General features: G+C 18.4%; 1 protein-coding gene across 4 annotated transcripts in view; it reads right to left on the reverse strand.

Moving 5' to 3' along the window:
• The window catches only part of LOC122713674 (KICSTOR complex protein SZT2-like), a 92,905-nt gene that overhangs the window by 69,049 nt on the left and 2,440 nt on the right, over window positions 1-21,416 (reverse strand). For 3 of the 4 annotated variants that reach the window (XM_043934348.1, XM_043934345.1, XM_043934346.1), the window contains exons 2-4: window positions 21,299-21,416; window positions 13,512-13,829; window positions 11,358-11,435 (exon numbers count right to left, since the gene is read on the reverse strand). In XM_043934348.1, coding sequence (XP_043790283.1) covers window positions 11,358-11,435; window positions 13,512-13,829; window positions 21,299-21,319 — 417 coding nt within the window. In that variant the 5' untranslated portion in view covers window positions 21,320-21,416. Of the gene's footprint in view, window positions 1-11,357; window positions 11,436-13,511; window positions 13,830-21,298 lie in introns of those variants that run through there. The other variant, XM_043934349.1, reaches the window with a different exon arrangement.

Genomic DNA, 21,416 nt, shown 5'->3' on the forward strand with positions numbered 1-21,416 from the left:
CTTTCTTCAATATTACAAAAGATCGTTCTAAGCTGGATCATATCCGATTCAATTATCTTCTTTATCAATAAAACGCGAAATATCATCAAAAACTTTATTAAAAACAATTATTAAAATTTTGGGAAATTAAATGTTTTTCTAATAATCATTTATTAAAACATAAGCAATTTTGCAAAACTCGTTTTTTAAAGTATATATGACACGATATATAAGAATATTATGTTGTCCAATTTATTTTAATTGAAAAAGGAATTAAAATAATTTGACAAAACATCGAATGTACGCATTATTAAAATAAAAATGTTACTTTGAAACAGGAATATTCAAATTTTTTAAAATACAAATTATTAAATCATATCACAGATATTTTAAATATGCATTTTGCATTGAACGCAAATATTATTTATCTCATCATGCGTACTCAAACTATCTCGTTATCAAATTTTAAAAAATGTTCAATTTTTGGTGAAGATTGATAAGGATACATCGTTAAGATATTAGACTAGTAACTAATTTCACAATTGAGAACAATTTCTTTTCTCAATAGTTTGATTCCGTCTCACAATTACGTTTTAATTATAAATATTGATGTACAGATACAATATATAGATACAATATATAGATACATGTATATTACATCTCAATGATTTAATTTTTATTACAAAATTATTTGATACGATTCTCATAAAATTTATATGTGTATACAAATTAAATATCGTGATTTATAGCATAATTTTCGTATCATTCTTTGTGATTTGAGCACTACAGCAATTAACCATAAAACATATCCATAGTTTCAAAAGACAATTATATTACAAAAGACAATTAAGCTATCTACATAAAATAATGTGAAACATTTATTAAACCAGATAGTTTATGATTATATTATTGTAATAGTCGCAATGAATATTAAATCTGCAATACTTTGTTAAATATGTAATGCAATATCAATAGAAATGAACAATTTAGGATTAGTCCTTTATCTTTATTATTAATCCCATTATTCTTTTATCATTTCCATATTGCATATATAAATTCAATTTTATATTTTTATTAGGTCTTGTGTTTTTATTGTATTTTTATTATGTTTGTATTTGTACGTTTCTTATAATATATTCTTTAAAAAATTGAACATATCAAAAATGAAAAAAAAATATAAATATAAAATCAGAAATATAAGAAGATATCAGAAAATATAAACAAAATAAGATTATTTGTTGATTTTGTAAAACAAACATGAAATTCTTTTAACGATATGAATACTGTATCAATATAAGTTTACAAAAGTAAAAATTTCAGAATAGAGACCTTAGGCCTTTTCGGCAACATTTAAAAAATAAAAGAATCTCAACTAATAAATTATTCAGATATATTTAGATTATTCATAAAGATTCTATATTGAATAATGATCATATATCGTTGATCATATATCACGGAGAATCGATCAGTTGATTTTTACATTAAATTAGTCAAGCACAAAAATTTTAAATTAGTTAGTAAAGCAAAAATATTCTTTCCTCTTTTTTCTTTTAGAAACAATGGAATCGCAAAAAGCGTAAGGAAAAGCAAAAATATTCATAAAAAGACAGTAATTGAAAAGCATTGTCAATAAATAATTTCATTATTTTTGTTATTATATTTCCACGTTCAATCATCTTTAATTATATTTTCGTCAATTGTAATGAAGTACATATTGAATTGTACAATTGAAGTAAAATGATTTGACGGTTTAGAATAAGACAAAACGCTGTACAATTATAGAATATACAAATAATAATAAAAGACAAAGAATAAAAAACCTTCATACAAAAAATTGAAATATCACTTACTGATATAGTTTAGAGAAAAGAGAGTTATTGAAGATTTTATATTTTATATTTTCTGCTTTGCTATTAAGTAAAGCTATTGAATTGAGAGATAGATAAAATTATGTTCATATTTTAAAGTGAGCAAGGATTAGTTGGAATTGTTATTGGAATTTAAAAATCATCATGATATACATTTTCGAAGTGACTATATGATATGACAAAATACTTGTGTCTGTAAAGATGCAGCGAAGAAATTTCCAAGATTTCCAAATGAAAAAAATTAATGAAAAAAAAAATAATAAATAAATATATATAATAATAATAAATATAAAACAAAAATAAAAGAATTTGTAAAAAGATATAGAATATATTATAGAATATATATAAAAATAGAATATAAAAAGTAGTTAGATTATAGTTAGATTTATTTATAAATACATTTTAATACAATACAAAAAATCAATACTTTTAATTATTTATAAATTTTAAAATTCTTGAAAAATATCATAAAAATAAAGTTTCGACTATTCTTAAATCACAATATAATGTATGAATGATTCATTGAATTGTATATAAATCATAGATAAAAATAAATAAGAAAAAAACAGAAAAAAAATATCACAAATGCCTGAAAAAATAATTATACATATATACTATAATCATAATATAATCTTCTTCATTAAAAAAAGAACATAAAAAAACATATGAAGATATTACGAATAAAAAAAATTCAAAAAGAGATTAAAAAAAAATAAATTCTCAGAACAAATAAGATGATTATGGTGAAAGTAATGATAAAAATATATCTTCATTTATATTAGAAAGAGAATTGAAATAATTTGAGAAACAAATAAAATGTAATTCAATATATTAAAAAGTTTATGTAATTTAAAGAATATTTCATTTGTGATATATTTTTATAATTGTTATTATATTATTTTTTTCAAATATAGTATAGTATAAAATAATAATCATAAGAAAAGTGTATTCCACTACTCCAAAAATTCCGTAAAATAATTTATAGTTCGTTATATTAATTGTATTCATATAGCTTGTAGATAAGTAAACATTATAATTATTGCAATAATGTTAAATTTAATTACTGTATTTCTTGATTAGATTAAAAGATATATCTTTTTAATCTGCAATTACTAATATCAATATGAACTAGTTTTACAGCTAGTAAATTTTTATAATTATGATAATTATGATAATTATGATAATTGTAGTGATAATTGTAGTATGTAGCATTTGCTAGTACTATACTACATAGTTTAATATTTCTTGTTTAATGATAGTATTAGATTACAATATCATTATTTATTATATCGTTAGAAACATATCATAGAACATATTATATTTATATTATATTTATATTATATTATATTATATTTATATATATATTACGAAGAATTCTTAATTGAAATCTTTGTAATATTTTAATATTCAATGTTGTTAGTCCTATAATTGCATTTCATAAATCCAGACAGATTTTAGGATAATCTTGTATATCGGTAATTTGTTTTTTAGTTTTAATTTAGAATATTTTTCTACTAACTAGTATAGTTTTTTCATTTTTATCTTAAATATTGCTCATTTTGTTTGAAAAATTTTTTTTTTCATGTAGTATCGAATATCGAAGTTATATGATATTTTTCTTGAGAAGCATTTTGATTATCTTGTCTGTCATAATCAGAAACTTCCTTAAGATTTATCATTAGTTTAATTTCTTCAAATATGAATGGTTTGACAGGTGAAGAAAATGTAAGGAATTTAGTATTCTTAAATTTCAAATTTTGTTGCTTGAGAATTTGGAAAAGGAAGTAAGTTTAGATACTTTAATAAAAAAAATGAGGAATGCATCTATCTTTTCTTGAGAACTTCTAGTCTAGCATCCCTACTGATTCTAAATGGACAAATTCTTTATTTGTAATTTTATCATCCTTTTAATTGTCTTCTCAAGGGAATAGTCAATATTAGTTGATTTAGTTGATGTCAGCATGTTTAAATATTCGCTGAAGAATTCAATTTTATGCGTTGCTAGTATTGGGTGAGTTTCCTGATTGTTCTATTCAATAATCTTTTGTTATTAGGAAATTTAGTGTTTTGCCATGTTCTTCTTAATCTGTTCTTTTTAATAATTTGTTTTATAATAAATTCTGGATAATTAGCACAAATATATTGAATTGCTGCAAGAATCTTGAATTTAACTATATCTATGATTTATAAAATATTGCACTGCTTCCTCTATGTCATTTTTAGTGGAAAATGAGCAATTGATCATTTGACAAAACAATATCTAGTTTATATGTTTATTTTGAGATCTGAGATCGTTTTTCAACTTATTGATATATTTAGAATCACAATGATTAATAAATGATCAAATAAAAAATCAATATTAGAATATACTTATATAAACTTATATATACTGAGATGAGAGACTTTTGATAATATAGAAAAATATTAGATCTAATAGATCTTACACTTTATTATTTTATTATTTTATTATTAGATTGTATACTTATATATTTCTAGATTATTTGTTAATAAACTTTGTGAATGCTCTTAGATTTATAATTATTAAACCGCAAAAGTCGTTTTTTGTGTTGAAATTACTTCATGCTAAGAATTTATTACACAAACTTAGAAAGAAGATATTAAAATCTTCTTTAGTTTAATATAATATATGATAATAGGACTATGCCAGTTCTGTAATACTATATTTGATGATTGTAGTTGATTATAGATAATTGTGGTTGATTGTAAATTGGAAGTACATGGTGTTTTATACTAGATTTAATTTATTATGGCGCTTTATTACTCGGACATTGTGTTATGTACACATCATATCCTCTTATCTTTGGATAATTTTTTCAGTGAAATAAATTTCAATAATGAGTACAATTTAAATTTTTTGATTTAATAATGAAAGCTTTTGATTTATGCTTGCGACATGATTCGCATTCCATAGAGCGATGCATTTAGTTTTATAAATCATGAATTTGTTATTATTTTTGTTATTATTGCTGTTAATAGAATTAGATAGCTAATTTGTTTGTTTTGTCTTTTTAGTATTTGCTTTAAGTTTATTGAAGAATTTTTCTATGGTCTATATTTTCTATGAAGATGTTGAAGTTATTGTTCACAATATTATCTTTGTCAATGATATGCTCCTTGGAATATTGTTTGATTATTTCTGCAGTAATAGAAAGATTAGTGTTATTGTAGTAGTATTTACGTCAAATATTAGTATTTATGTCATTCGTTAATGTGTTTATGTATTATTAATTAATTAAACTGTATTTTGAGTCTCGGTCTTAGAAATTTATATTATTGCAATTCCTTATAAATTGAATGGCGTCTATAATTGACAAAATAATCATCTTCACATAGTGAACACGATCACTAATTTCATACATTCGGTAATAGATTGCATGCCTGAGTACTTTACGCAGCAACTTCACTTCAAAAAATTACAATTAGTATCGCTGTATATATCCATGTTATTAATATCTTTTGCAATATATTATTTCTTTTTCTTTATAAGCCCGTTCAATTTGAATAATACAATAGGCGTCTTTATTTGTATATTTTTTGTTATTATATTTTTGTTTTAAGTCAATAAAAAAATAGCTGATAATAACTGATAATTTTTATTATGTTTATATATTAGATATATTTATTATCTTATATTCCAATATATAACTTTTCCTTCAGTTTGTTCAAGTTGGCTGAATGATATATATTTCGTAGAACAATTCTATATGCTTTTTCCTATTTGAAATTTTGGTAATTTAGCATTTAATGTTTTCAAATATTTAACAATTTTTCTATATGCCTCTGCACTTTTAAATTTTCACTTTGTCAAATTGTCAAAATTGTTTGCTTTTAAGATATATTCGTTTTTAACAACAATTTCCAATAAATTTATATCCAATTTCTCTAGAAAAATCGGCGGTGATGCTAGAGTTTTTATAGATGTAGGAGATTCTGATATTTCGCAATTTAATATTTTCAGTTTAATATCATTTCAACTTGGTATAACTGAATCAGTATATTAAGAATCAATATAAAAGCCGTGAGGTTTTAATTTTTGCTTTGATGAAATGTATATAACGGCTTGCATATGTGGTACATTAAAAATATTATACTTAAAATAAACCTTAGTTTGTCTTATCTGTTATATATATATTCATACATGAAAACTTTCTTACATATTTCTATGTGTTGCGATAGCTAACGCAACATATTGATGTTAATGAACATTATTTTAAAATAATTTTATTAAAATAATTTTTCTTTATTAATTTTCAATTAAATAAAATTTTATCAATTATTTATCAATTATCTAATTTTTTGAATTTTTTTTTTAGATTAGTTTTTTAGTTTATATTCAATGTTAAAATATTATAGGTCATTGGATACACTTTGACTTTATCATATTGAAGATATATAGTCCTATTTAAAAAAAACTTAAAAAAAAATCTTAAAAAAAAATGATTTTGAAATCGAAAAAATTTTTTGTCTATCATCACATTTACTCTTTTGAATAATTTTTTCATAAATAAGCTAAATATAATATATAGAAGAATGCTAAAATTACATTCTATATATAAATTGAAAAAGAAAAAAAATAATTTGATATAAATAATATATAATAAAATAATAGTTTTTTGTACATGGAAAAATAAGTTAATATAAACTCATATAATTAATATTCTATATACATTTAATGATGTTTATTAAAATTGATCAATGAGACAAATTGATCATGAAATATATTGGTATTTTAAATTATAATATATATATAGTGAAATCTGTATATTAATAGATTTACGGACATTGATATATATCTTTTTTTACTGAAATCCATCATTTTGACGGTTATATTAAAATGTAATTTTTTGTAAATTATTTATTTAAAATCTATAGATTTTTATTTACTATTGTATGTATCTTTAATACATTTTTTACAAACTTATAAACTCTATCTTGGATGTATACTTTCCACATACATATTTGTTAAATCTAATACAAATATAATTAGATCCCAGACAGTAAATTGAAGCTAGTATTTTGTTCGTCGTGATAGTCACTTATAGCCCAATTCTTCAGCTAATTGAAAGAGAAAATTCTTTCGAATTTTATTTACTCCAGTGGTATCTTTAATATATAATAATCCAGGCTGCCAAATCTAAAAACAAAAAACAAATCTACGGGATCCTGCTTTCACAATATTTTCTTTATTATCAGCATCTTTTATTTCACTTTCGCTTTCAATATCTGAAATAATACACATTCTTTTTCTTTTATGGTATATATTGTGATAATTTTCATTTCCATTATCGTCAGAATCTTCAATTTCATTTATATTGTCAAATTCTTTTTCACTTTCGCATAATTCATTTATATCAGAATCCGATCCAGATTGGTCTTCATTTATGCTGGTTATTCTTTTTATTTTTTTTATTATTCTTTTTAACAATTCTATGTTTTTTGAAAACTTGCCCATAATAATATAAATATAAAAAAATATATTTTTTTTGGATAGATTTTGAAAATATCTTGAAAAAGATTCAAATCTTCTCTTACGAAATTAAATTTTTGCTAAGCTTTCAAATAGCATTTTTTTTTTTTTTTTTTTTTTTTTTTTTTTTTTTTTTTTTTTTTTTTTATAAAACGCACTGTTGAAATTATCTCTCACATAAATCTATTTGTTTTATAAAATAATAAGACATTCACTTACAAAAATCACTTCTTTTCTCTACAAAATTTACATTGAAGAAATTTTATATTATTCGTTGATATGTTATCATATCACATATATATATTTATTTTATTATTATATTATAAACAACTTGTTTGATTATGTATTTATTGCTAAACAGTCGTCATTTGCTTGGTGTTCTCTTTTCTTATTCATTGTTATTTCATTTTTGTTATTTCGCAATAATTGATCTATATAAATTAATCCGTCAAATTGACGAATTTTCGTAAAAATAGATATACAACATCTAGAAATAATAAAATATAAATATTCCAGAAAACGAATAGAAATATATATGTGTTGCATTATATCATTAAAAACCAATATATAATGTTTAAAAAATAATATTTGCATATTCAGAATTTTTAAGCATAAAATCATCAAATTAATGGGTATAATCAATAAATCTAGTGTTAATTTGATTTTTTATTTGTCAAATATTCACTATATTTTTTTGATAAAAAAATATTTCAATTTCTATTCAAAAATACAAAGTTTATTACCAGAAATTATTTACTTGGTTTATTTTTTGCCATTACAATTTCTGAATAAATTTTTAAATTTCAAATTTAAATTTTTATTTATTAACTCGATTCGATGCTGAAAATTAGTTATTATTTTTTAGAAAATAAAATAGAAAAAATTAATATATATTCGTTATTTGTCCTTTTTTTCAGTTTTTTATAAATTAATTTTTATGTAAATTTTTGAACGAAATATTTGTCTTTTCATTACGAAAAATCTCATTCATAATATCACATAAATTAAATATTCCGTTACAAACATCTTCAATTCATTCAAATGACATTGCACCGAGATATTTTATCTTCTGTGCCAAAGAATTAATAATATATAATATAATATATAAATAATATATATATATTATTTATAAATAATAAATAATATATAATAATAAATATATATATAATAAATTTATAAATAATATATATAGAAAACAATTAATGTATTAAAAAAGTTATTTTCTTGTTTTTATTGATATCAGAATGAATAGTAATAAAATGAAGATATTTTAAAGAAAAAAAATTTATTCTTATATTAAGGTATCCCATAAGTTTCTTTCGCACCATACTAGGAATGATGATTATTTTTATATGAACATGCAAGTTTATCTATTAGCCATTTATGACATCCATTTCAGTCAGAACTCTTTTAAAGTACGTTTCGTTAATAACAGTCTCTTTGAAAACTTTTTTCTACATCGTTCAATATGAATAGCCAAAGGAAGCATTTGCGGCATGTTATGCTTTATTGCTTTAAAAAAGATAAAAAAAACAGTGCAAATGATACTGCAGACGAGATTTGTACTGTTTACAGGAGTAGTGCTACAACTATTACGACCATTCGCAATTGATTTAAGAGATTTAGAGCTAGCAATTTTGACTTGAAATATGAAGGCCAGCAGCGACGGACCTTATCAAGGCCATGCTCGCTGAAAATCCGCAAATATAATGTGCACGAGACAGTGAATGTTTCCATTAACATTCTCAAGACAAAGTACATAATCATTTAATCAGGATAGGATATGTAAAGTTTGTTTTCACAGCTATTGACGGAGACCGATTTTATAAATCTCTACGTGCGATTTCCTTCTCTAGCGATATGAAAGAGATCCTTTTTTAAAGAGGCTTATCACTAGAGACGAGACTTGGATTTTGTATTATAATATGCATTAAAACACAATTGATTGAAGAACAATAGAATCCGAAGTCTGAACTTACTCGAAGAAAGTTTTTTTGTCTATTTAATAGAATTGAAAAGATATAGTCTACTATGAGCTCTTTCCTCAAAATGAAATCATGAATTCTGCAAATCATGAATATTGCAATCAGCTTGATAAATTGAAAGACGCCATAGCAGAAAAACGACCAAAATTGGCGAACTCATAAAATCATCACGACAATGCAAAACCGCATGTTGCATTGGCTGTAAGAGAAAAGTTATTACAGTTTGATTGGGATGTTCTACCGCATCTTCATGATTGAAAACGGTTTCAATCCGTAAGCGAAATAAAAACGCATCTCGAGAAATATTTTAAAAATAAATCCCAACAATTTTGGAAAAAGGGAATAATGAGATTTCCTGAGAGATGGAAGAAGGTGATAAAGTAGAACGGTTCATATATAATGCAATAAATTAACCTTAAACAAATATCGTGTATTCATTTCGTATTAAAAAAAAAGAAAGAAACTTATAGAATATCCTAATACTTTCAAACATAGAATGTTCAAAGTGCAATAAATGGATAAAATATCGAAAATGTGATAAAAATCCAAAATATTAAAATTCATAACTTATTTTTATTATAAAATTATATCTAGCATTATTCAAAGATTATATTCGAAATATATAAAAAAAGTAATATAATTTTTATGTATAAAAAAATATAAAAAAAAAATTAAAAAATCAATATCAAAGATATTTAATTTCAAATTTACTTTATGAAATATATAGAAAAAACGATTTTTATCTTATTTTTATAAGTTCATAGCATTATTAAAAAAATAATTAGTATATCTAATGATAAATAATAATAAGTCAATTTCAAGCGAAAATGAATATGAGGCAGACGATGTCGAAAAAATGTTAAAAAAGTTAGATAAAAAAAAATTAATATTATTTATTTTATATGAATGCATATGAATATTTCTATATGAATATTAAACATTATGAATATGCTGAGAAAATTTTTAGATTCTCATTTTTAAAAAAAAAAATTATTTTAGAATTTTGAAACAAATTGATGATATTTCTAATATTAAAAAAAATTAGTAACCTAACTAATACCAAAAAGATAAATTTAATATATATTTATGTTTAATTAATATTTACATTTATTTATTTTAATTAAAAAATTAAACATAGTAAACAAAGTAAATAAGTAAATATAGTAAATAAAAAATAAAAATAAAAAGTAAATAACAAATAAAAGCATTCATTAGCAACTGCTAATTCTCTTTCTATGTATCTTATTTTACGTATATTTTTCTCTCTAACATTATCTTAAAATCAAATAATTATCATGATATATTTCTCTTGATACAATTTTCATTTGAAATAGATTTTTTTATTTTTGATATAAAAATAATCATTTGTAAACACTTAAAATATTGTATATTTATATTATATTTTTTATTATTTTTCCCATATTTTTGATATTACTTTTCTCATATTTATTATAAATATATAAGATATTAATATATTCGTGATATTTTTGAAAGATTAATTCTAAAAATTTATTTATTTTAAAATTATAAGCAATTAAAGTTTGATGAAATGAAATAATATAATAAAATGAGACTGCTCTGTTTACCTTCTTATACCATCATTTTATTCTATCTTCCTCTTCCTTCATTTGACACAAATTTGAATTGCATATAACTTAATACATTGTTAACAAAATGGCTAAATATGTTAAAATATAAATACTTTATCGATAACAATGAAAATCAATGAGAATTCTCGTGATCTGTTTACAATGGATAAATTAATAAATAAAAAATAATAATAATTAAAATTAATAAATAAATTTCAATCGACATTCTTATACATTCTTATACATCATTCTTATACATCAAATATTTTATTTGATTATTCAAAGCAACTCTCCAAAGATAATAAATATATATATTAAATTTGATTACATTTTCAAAGTATTTATATGTATATAGATTTATTATACATACTATTATATGTATTATATATTAATATAAAAATAATTAAATCTTCATAACAATAAAAGTAAATAATATGTTATTACTTACAGGTTTGATAATACTTTCCAAAAAATGTTTAGTTGCTATATATACTTCATCTATAACTATTTCACCATGTTGTATGTCCTATAAAAAAAAGAAATAATATATAAAAAATATTTTAATAATAATTTTATTCTAAATTAAATAATATATAAAGCCAATTATTCTAATATATGAAATATTTCTTTATATACATATTATAAATTTATTTTATTTACAAAATTTTTATAAAAATTTAAATATTATAGATTTAAAATTTATAATATTTTATAAATCTATATATTCTATAAATCTATAATACTACGATATACAAATTTAATATATAATAATATTATATTATAATATATATAATAGATAATATTTATAATAGATATATTATATATATGTATAATATTATATTCATTTAATATGCATATTATATTAAATTTTTGATAAGAAAAAAAAGATATAAATAAAAAAAAATTTTATTTTATTTACAGATTTTTATTAAAAAAAAAAAAAGAAGCAAAATTTATTACTTTTCATAATTAATTAAAATTAATTAATATTTTCATTAAATATTAATAACTATTAGTACTAGAAAAATTAGAAAAACATTTCAATTGACATTAGCTAAAATTATAATATTGATATTATTAGCAAAATTAATATTATTAGAAAAATTACATTAAATATATAGATAATAAATTTTAATTAAAATATTATTTCAAAAATAAGTAAAAATATAAAATCATAATTGATTATTTTGAGTTTCGCATTTTGTAAACTAATTAATAAAAATAAATTAATCATTCAATATAAAATAAATAAAAATAAAATGAAAATTTTATAAACAATTTTAAATATTAAAGTAACGCAGATTTATATAATTTTAGCTAATATCTTATATAATTAATGGTTTATATATGCATATATTAATTATTCCACAACCAAAATAACATTTGTAGTTAAGCAAAATATATTAATAAAAAAAAGAATAATAATTACAACTATGCATTTTCATATTCTTTGTAATAAAATAATATAATGATATAATATTAAATTTACATAAATATAAAAATTTTAATTTTCATATTAACTGATAATATATATTATAAAAATATTATATGTTTAATATTATAATTAAATATTATAATTTGTTATTATGTTCTAATATTATATATAATTTATTAATCATGCAACAATCTGGATTGAATTTAAATTAAAACATTTAAATTATTTATTTATTTATCAAATATTTAATATATACTTAACAGATACTTAAGAAAATAAATTTACAAACTTACAATAGTTTTTTTTTCCTTTTAAAAATCAAAATTTTTGTTTATAATTATTTTTAATGTTTCCTACATATCTCTTTTTCTATTTTTATGTTTCATTTTTTTAATGTTCACGTTAGAGAACTTTTTATATGTTTATAACAAATTAACTATAATGATTAATAAATCTAATATTAAATTTGTTTTTTCTGAAATTATAGATATTAATATGATTTTTTATTAAATTAAATGATGCAAATTGAAACAATAATTTAATTCACAAAAAAATTATTAAATTTGATAATTATTTAAATAAAAAAAAAATTAATATATCATTCTAAAAGAAATATCATTTATATTAGGATATTAATTTTTGTTTTAATTTTAAAAAATACTGCATTAATAAAATTAATAAAACAGAAATAATAATGATAATAATAATTTTAATAAAAATATAATCATATTTATAATAAATAACCATGTAAAAAAAAAACTATATATATTTTTTATATTATATGTAACATTACCACAAAAATTCCATCGAAAAAAATTCAGAATACTAATTTTTTTTTAATATTTTTATTTTCATGTTCATATTGACAATTTCTTCATATTCTCTCTTCTTATTCCTAATTAATACCAAAAATTTTCTTTCATTGTTCTATATGTATATTAATAAGTATTATATATATGTATAAAAAATGTATATATGTACAAAAAATTGCATTTTATAATATTTTGAGATAATTCATTTATTTTTATTTATTTTTATATTTCAAGTTTTATATTATATCTGCATTTTCATAATTTCGTTTTGCATAAGTTCCATATCATAATTGACATTACAATTGATAAAAAAAAATCTTTTATTTTAATTATTTTAAAGTTTAAAATTACTTACCACAGTTGCAAGAGATGGACTTAAGTCCAAATTAAACACCATCCTGTACTTATGAGCCAAAAATATTATTGAAGTTGTAGAAGTCACTTTATATAGATATTGGTGACTTGTTTCAGAAGACCAAGATTCAGGTTTATTTTTTGGTAACACAGATACAGTTTCTAATTCTGCAGCTTCCTTAGTTTTGAAATTTGAACATTGAATACTTATTACAGTATCTAAATGTTCTAACATCCATTGTGCTCTTACATTTCGGGATATAGGAAATCCTTTTTTCATTAATAAGAAAACAGTATCTGCTTCTAAAATAATATTTTCCTGTAAAATGATATTAATAATATAATAATGTATTATATAATATATATAATAAAAAATTACTATTGCTTTAATCATTTTACTATTATTTCAAATATCTGTTTTACTAAAAACAAGTTGAAATTTAAAAAAGAAAAAATACAGATTATTCATGAAATATCTTTGAAGAGTCAATTCAAGAGACCAAAAATTAGTATATAAAAATGTCAATTAAGAGTTATTTATTAAATTATAAGCAATTGAAATTTTCATGAGATATAACATTAAATATTAATAACTATATTATTACTAGATGAGAGATATAAAGAGAATGAGATTATATTCTTTCCATTATATTGCTATTTCATTTTGATCCAATCTCTTTATTGAATGCAATATCTATATTGCTATATTGCAAACAGTTCATGACACATAAACAGTAGTGTGAACACTTCAGCGAATTACAAACAAGTCATAATGAACAATAACCAATATTAGAAGATGATACATCAAAAAATCTGTTCATGAGTTCAAAGCTGTATATGAAACGTATTTTATTTAATAAATTTTTATATCATTTTCACGAATTCTGTAATTGCTTATGAGCTTAAAAATTCTAGTTTAAATAATATTCTGTTAGCGAATTGTTTATGATTAATTCATGAACAGCTCGCGAATAGTTTTCAATGTAATTAATATATGAGTTTAAATTGTTTATAATAAATAATAAATTGTATAAATAATAAATAATAATAAATTATTTTAATAAATAAGCTTCGACATTTTTATATACAAATTTTTATATTTGTTTTGTTTTATAACTCTAAAATATATTGACTCTTAAATTAAAATTAAAATATTATTTATCATAATAAAAATACAATATATTTAAAAAAATAATTATTATTTTTATAATTTTGGATATTAAAAAATAAGTATTTTGATAAATTTCTCGTTATTATAATTAATATTAATATTGAAAAAATATTTAAAATTAACACAACAACAAAAAATATTTTATTTTTCAATTAATACATTCTATTTTAGAACTACATATCAATTAAATAAAAAATTATAGGAATTCTGAAAGAAATATATATTATTATTCTTCTAATTATTTTTCTATTATTTTTCTAATAAATATAATATGTTCAGTTTTATTATATCTATATTTTATTATATAACACAAAAATTTTTATACAAATAAATACAAATTTGTTTTAAATACAAATTTTTAAAAGATCTACTTTAAACAGAAATTTATATTATTAAAATATATATTTTTATAAAATTTGAATTATAAAAATTATAAAAATCTCTGAAATCTATACAAAATATAGATAAATTTTCATATTATATACAAAAATCCAAAATATAATAAATATTATTATATTTGAAAAATAAAAAAAATCATTATTTAAATTCCGTTTTTTTATTTATATTATATTTTTATTTTTATTTATATTCATAAAAATTTTACTTTGCATAAAAATCCACAATTTAACTGCTTTTACTATATTTGTATAAACTTATACAATAAAGTAGCACTATTTATTTTATTATATTTTAATATTATTCTTAAAATATGAAATATGAAATATGAAAAATAAGATAAATGACAAGAAAAAATAAAAAATAAACGAAAGTATCTTAATAAAACCTAAAAAAGTTATAAATAACATATATAGATATAATAAACATATATAGATTCATGTTTCTAATTTTATTTTTAAAACTATTACACATGTTTTATTTTTAAAACTATATATATTATATTATTACACAATTTTGTTGCATAAAATATATCAAAATAATATAATATAAAATAATAAAACAAAAAAATAACTTCAAACGGCTAATATATATACATATATATATAAAATTCAACTATATATATTTAATTTTTATTTTTTAAATATTCTAAATTTAAAATAATAACCAAAAAAAATCAATAATAAATAATAAAAAAAAAACCTATCAGAAATTTTTAAGTAGCAATCGATTATTTGCACTTTTTATAGTTAAATGATAATTTTATACAATTTCATATGTTCTTTTTAAATATTCATTTGAATATTTAATAATATTAATAAAATAATAATAAAAAATGCACAATGATGAAGTAATACAAGTAAAGAATGCATAAGCAATACTTTATTTATTTCATAATTTTTTATTTATTCTGAGAAAATTATAAAAAATAAGTTTTTAGAAAATTATAAGATTTTTATCATTTTCGCTTCCTTTAAATTTTTCTCCAGAAAATATTTTTGACAAAAACTAAAAAAATTATTATTCAAAAAATTTAGAATATAAATTTTTTTCTTAAAAAAATAATATTAATATCTTTATGGATTTTTGAAAAAATAAATTATAATATTTATTTATTTTAATCATCCATACATATATATATATCTTAATGTAAATATGATCAACAATGCATTAAAAATAAATATCATCAACTAAATCATAAAAAAAAAATATGAAGTATTATAAAAATAAAAAAAATATTATAATTAATAAAAATAATTAAAAAAATAAAAATTCAATCATTGTTTAAAAATAAGCTTATATGATACAATAATGTCCAGATAATTTAAATAATTTTCATATTTTTTGATTGTTTAAATGTCGCTTAAGTCTGAACTCTCGAAATATAAATTCAAAACACACATTGAAACATATTGCAATCGATATATATATCGATTCAAGCGAATTAAGTTAATGGAATTAAATCAATGGCTGATGAAGACGAATTGAAACTATAATTCAGCTTCATATGAACTATTAACTTAAATCTATTGTTTGAATCGATATTGCAGTATATTTCAACATAATAGTCTTAACTTTAATTTTTAAAATATGTGTATATATATCCTTAGAAACTTAAAATATATATATAACTTAAAAAAATATAAATTTTTTTCTACCTCACTCATAAGATATCATCTTCTCTTGTTTTTCATAAACTAATGAAATTAACAAAATCAAAATTAATTATTCGAAATAAAGAGATCCTCATCAATTTTGATAATTTTTGGATATGCTATAGAAAACAAAATTTTTTTCGAATATATGACAAAATAAACTAAAATTTTGAGAAATGAAAGGGAAGACGGAAGAAGAAGGGGGAGAAAAAGAGAGAGAAGAAAAGGAAAAGTATATAAAAGTATATAAAAATTGAATATAAAATTTTAGTTTTGGATCTTTATTAGCTTCCAAAATATTAATAAAAAATTTTTAATATGTACGTTCTTGGTAATGTATTACATTAATATTCTGTAACTGTTTTTCTATTGTTTCTATAAAGATATCATAGTGAGTGGCATCCAAAATATATATAATGAATAGATTACTCAAAAATTTTTTTGTTAAGAGCGTGCATGTATAGATAGAATTCAATATATACATATATATATATATATGTATATATATATAAAAATGTTGATTTCTATATCATATTTAAAAATCATCAAAATTTCGAATAATTACCAAATCAAAAAAAAAAAACTAATTTTTAAAAGATCTATTTTCTTAAATAATTAATAAAATTTTCTTAAATAATTAATTAAATTTTGATTATACGATAGTTAATAAGATATTATTATAAATAATAAATTCTTCTAAAGATGAAGTACTCGAAAGTTAAAAGTTTAAAATTCTTCAAAAATCAATAAATTTTAGCTTCTTGAATTTCGAAATTTATTTTTGTAATTCAAAATTCTTAAAATAAATGTAATTAGAATAAATTAGATAATTTGTGATAATATAAGCTTATTTTTATTTAATAATAATTCAATTGAATTTGTTTAGATATCTTAATTAAATTCATCTTAATTATTGAAATTTCATTATAATAAACATTTATTTTTACATTCAATAAATTATATAAAAAAGAAATAAAATATAAAAATTTAATTTTTTATAAATCAAAATTATAATTATTATTATTATTGGCTAACTAAATTCGAATTTGAAAAATTTCAGGAAACAAAATTTGTTAAACTTTTAATTCCTAATAAAATAAATTACTATTTAAAAAAAAAAGAAAAAACAAAATATTATCAATTTTGAGTGAAAATTGAAAATTTTGAAAATTTTGAGAAAAAGTTAATACATAAAGAATAATTATAGATTAATTATATAATTTCGAATTCGAATTTCATAAATACAAATGATTTCCCAATCTTCAATTTTTTCATATGAATGAAATTATTTTAAAAAATGATATTAAAAATTTTAATATGAATAAAATTTCATTTTAAAAGAAGAAATAATTTAATTCAGAAATATAATTCTATCCAAATTTATTTAAAAATGACTAGAATCAAATATATCATAGAATATAAGATATTAATTTATTTTTTCATAATATAATATATAAATTATATTATATAAATTTTAATATATAATTAAAATATTATAATATATAAATTATATAAGATAAATTAAATTAAAAAAATAAAATTGTATGAATTTTTAAGAAAATTTTTAATTTTACAAAAAACATTTCTAAATATATCAAATAAATGTTAATAATTCTGCACATTCATGATTTTTCACTTTTTTTAATTTTAATGAAGCATTTTCAAACATTTTATTTATTTTTTTTTCATATAGAAATATATATATATTTTATTTGCATAAATTTATTTTTTTCACAAATCTATTATATCGTTACATTATCAGATATATTTTAATATTTAAAAAACAAATAAAATATAAAATGTTTCAAATAAATTTTTTTTCAAATTTCTTAATAAAATATTTCATCTATCATTTATTCTATATTTCCGTAATTAAATTAATGATTTTGTAATAATATTTATTACAAAATTTATGATTCTGTAAATAAAATTTAGAAATTTTAATTTACATTCATTGATATGTATATAGCAATCTATTTTTACAAGAATATAAAAGCATTAAAATTAAAAAAAAGAATAATTATCTAGAAAAAGAGTTTCCTCATTGATTTTAATAATTTTTGAATATGTTGTAAAAGATAAGAATTTTTTTTAATAATTTTAATAATCCAAATAATTTTTTTTAATACATATTCGCTGTTCGATCTTAATTTTTGAGATATTTGCAAAAAAATAAAATTTTATTTATATAAATTTTATTTATATATAATTTGATGATTATGTGATTATGTACATGAGCCTGTTTTTTTTATTATTATAAATTAAATTTATTATAAATAAATAAAATAAATAAAATACATTTTCTATTAATATAAACATATCATGATGGCAAACTACAATATATAAAACAGCTGAATTAATCAAAAAGCTACTTCTTTCTGAATTATAAATAATGATAAAACATTACATGAAAAAAGCAAATCTTAATGCATAATTAACATATCAAGTTTAGATATTTCATATAGAATATGAACTAAATATATAGAAATCATCACAGTGTTATTAATATTTTTATAATATACAATTTTATAATAATAGCTGTCAATTTCTTATTTGTTTTGTAACATTAATCATTCTAATGTATTTTTTTTATTTTCTCTCAAATCAGAGAATTTAAGCTTGCTATGCATAAATATTAGTATAATGATATTAATTTATAATGAAATACTCACATAGTATGATAAAAACATATCTATAATAAGAATTTTTTTTCAAACATCTTAAAAATTAAAATCGATTATATATAGGAAAAATATAGGAAAAAGTTATTCAAAATCTTATTTTCTATAAAATCCAATATTAAATATCCAAAAATCATTAGAATCAATGATAATACTTTTCTAAATAATCAAAAAGAATAATAATATAAAATTGATTTGATAATATAAAAATCATATTCGTTTTTTCTAATTTTTATAAAATTAATGCATTAAATAATTTAAATTTGAATTTAATTTAATTTTATTTTATTTAAATTAAATTTAATTTTATTTAATTGAATTTTCATACATTTTTCATTTTTATATTTAAAAATTTAAAATAAAAATAAAAACAAAAACATTTAATTAGAATTTATTTATTTCTTTATTAAAGGAATATTTTCATACTCAACAATTATTGTACGAGTAATATGAAATCCTAATTTTTGTGAACCCAATTTTCTTTCAATTTTTCTTTGCATTATATATAGATGAATAATTTTTAATAAATTTATTATATTAATACTATTATTTTTATTATTATCAATATATATTTATATTTATATTATTATATAAATTATTTCCAAAAATTATAAATATAACAATCATTTATGCATACTAATAATAATAATAATAAAAAAATAATATTTTTTAAAATATATCTAAATATATATATATTTATATCTAAGAAATGATAAAATACATTTATTTAAATAATATGAATTAATAGATTATTCTCATATAGAGAATTGCATATTAGTTCTAAATTTTTTCATATTTATAATCAATTAAAAAATTTTATAAAATTTCTTATAATAATAAGTAATTTAATAATAAATATATTATCAAATAAAAAATATCACAATAATATATAATATATATAATTGAAAAAATTAAAAAAATTAATATTAAAAAAGAATTAGAAAAAAAAACTTTTTAATTTTACAAAATATTCAAACTATTATAAAAGATTAAAACCTTTGAAACCTTTATTCTCTTATATTTATATTGATTATTTATATTTTTAGTCTCATAACATTTTTTTTTTCTTTTTCTTACAAATATATTCTTGTGTGAAATTATAAATATCAATTCCATATTAATTTTATTGGAAGATTCCAATTTATCATTAAGATTATAATCTTTTCCTCTAAAATATATTTTATAAATAAAAAAAATTTTAGAATTTTCTATTAAATTAATTTTGTTTTAAATTAACAATCAACATAAGTAAATATTTCAATATATAAAATAATAGAAGTATATTTTTGTGTATAATGACATTATATTAAATAAAAAAAATGTATAAATATTGTATACTATGTATTGTATTGCATTTCTACATTTATATGAAAAAAAAAAGATTAAATTATTGTATTATAACAAAATTAAATCTTGATGTAAATTTTTAAAGTATTTTTTTGCTATTTTTTCTTAGTTACGATATCAAATATATATATATTATAATATTAAAAATTTTATTACTATAAATAAACCATAGTTATCGCATATTTTGTTATCATAACAATGCAAAATAATATTGCATTAATTGATATATTGCAATAATAATGCAATATAATAAAATTAATATTGCAATAATATTGAGATTAAATTAGAATAAATATTATATTGAATTAACATACAAATAAGTATTTATGTTTTCAATTTTGAATAACGTTATATGAAATATATATGAAATAACATGCTATATAATACATTTACTAATTTTAAATTTAATATTTATATAAACTGATAAAAACTTCTATTATTTAAACATATCATAATATAAAATATAAAATAAGTTAAATTATAAAAATTAATAATATAAGAACAATCTTTTATATAAAATATATGTATATACAATTACCTCATTTCTTGTAGAAGACATGATGTTCACTGTTATGTATTTATATACCAATCATTATTGATAGAAAATATAAATTTCTTCATAAGTATATTGCACCAATGCCATATAGAAAATTTAT

Source organism: Apis laboriosa, unplaced genomic scaffold (genome assembly GCF_014066325.1).
Source record: "Apis laboriosa isolate Shangri-la unplaced genomic scaffold, ASM1406632v1 scaffold262_cov140, whole genome shotgun sequence".
Classification (NCBI taxonomy): domain Eukaryota; kingdom Metazoa; phylum Arthropoda; class Insecta; order Hymenoptera; family Apidae; genus Apis; species Apis laboriosa.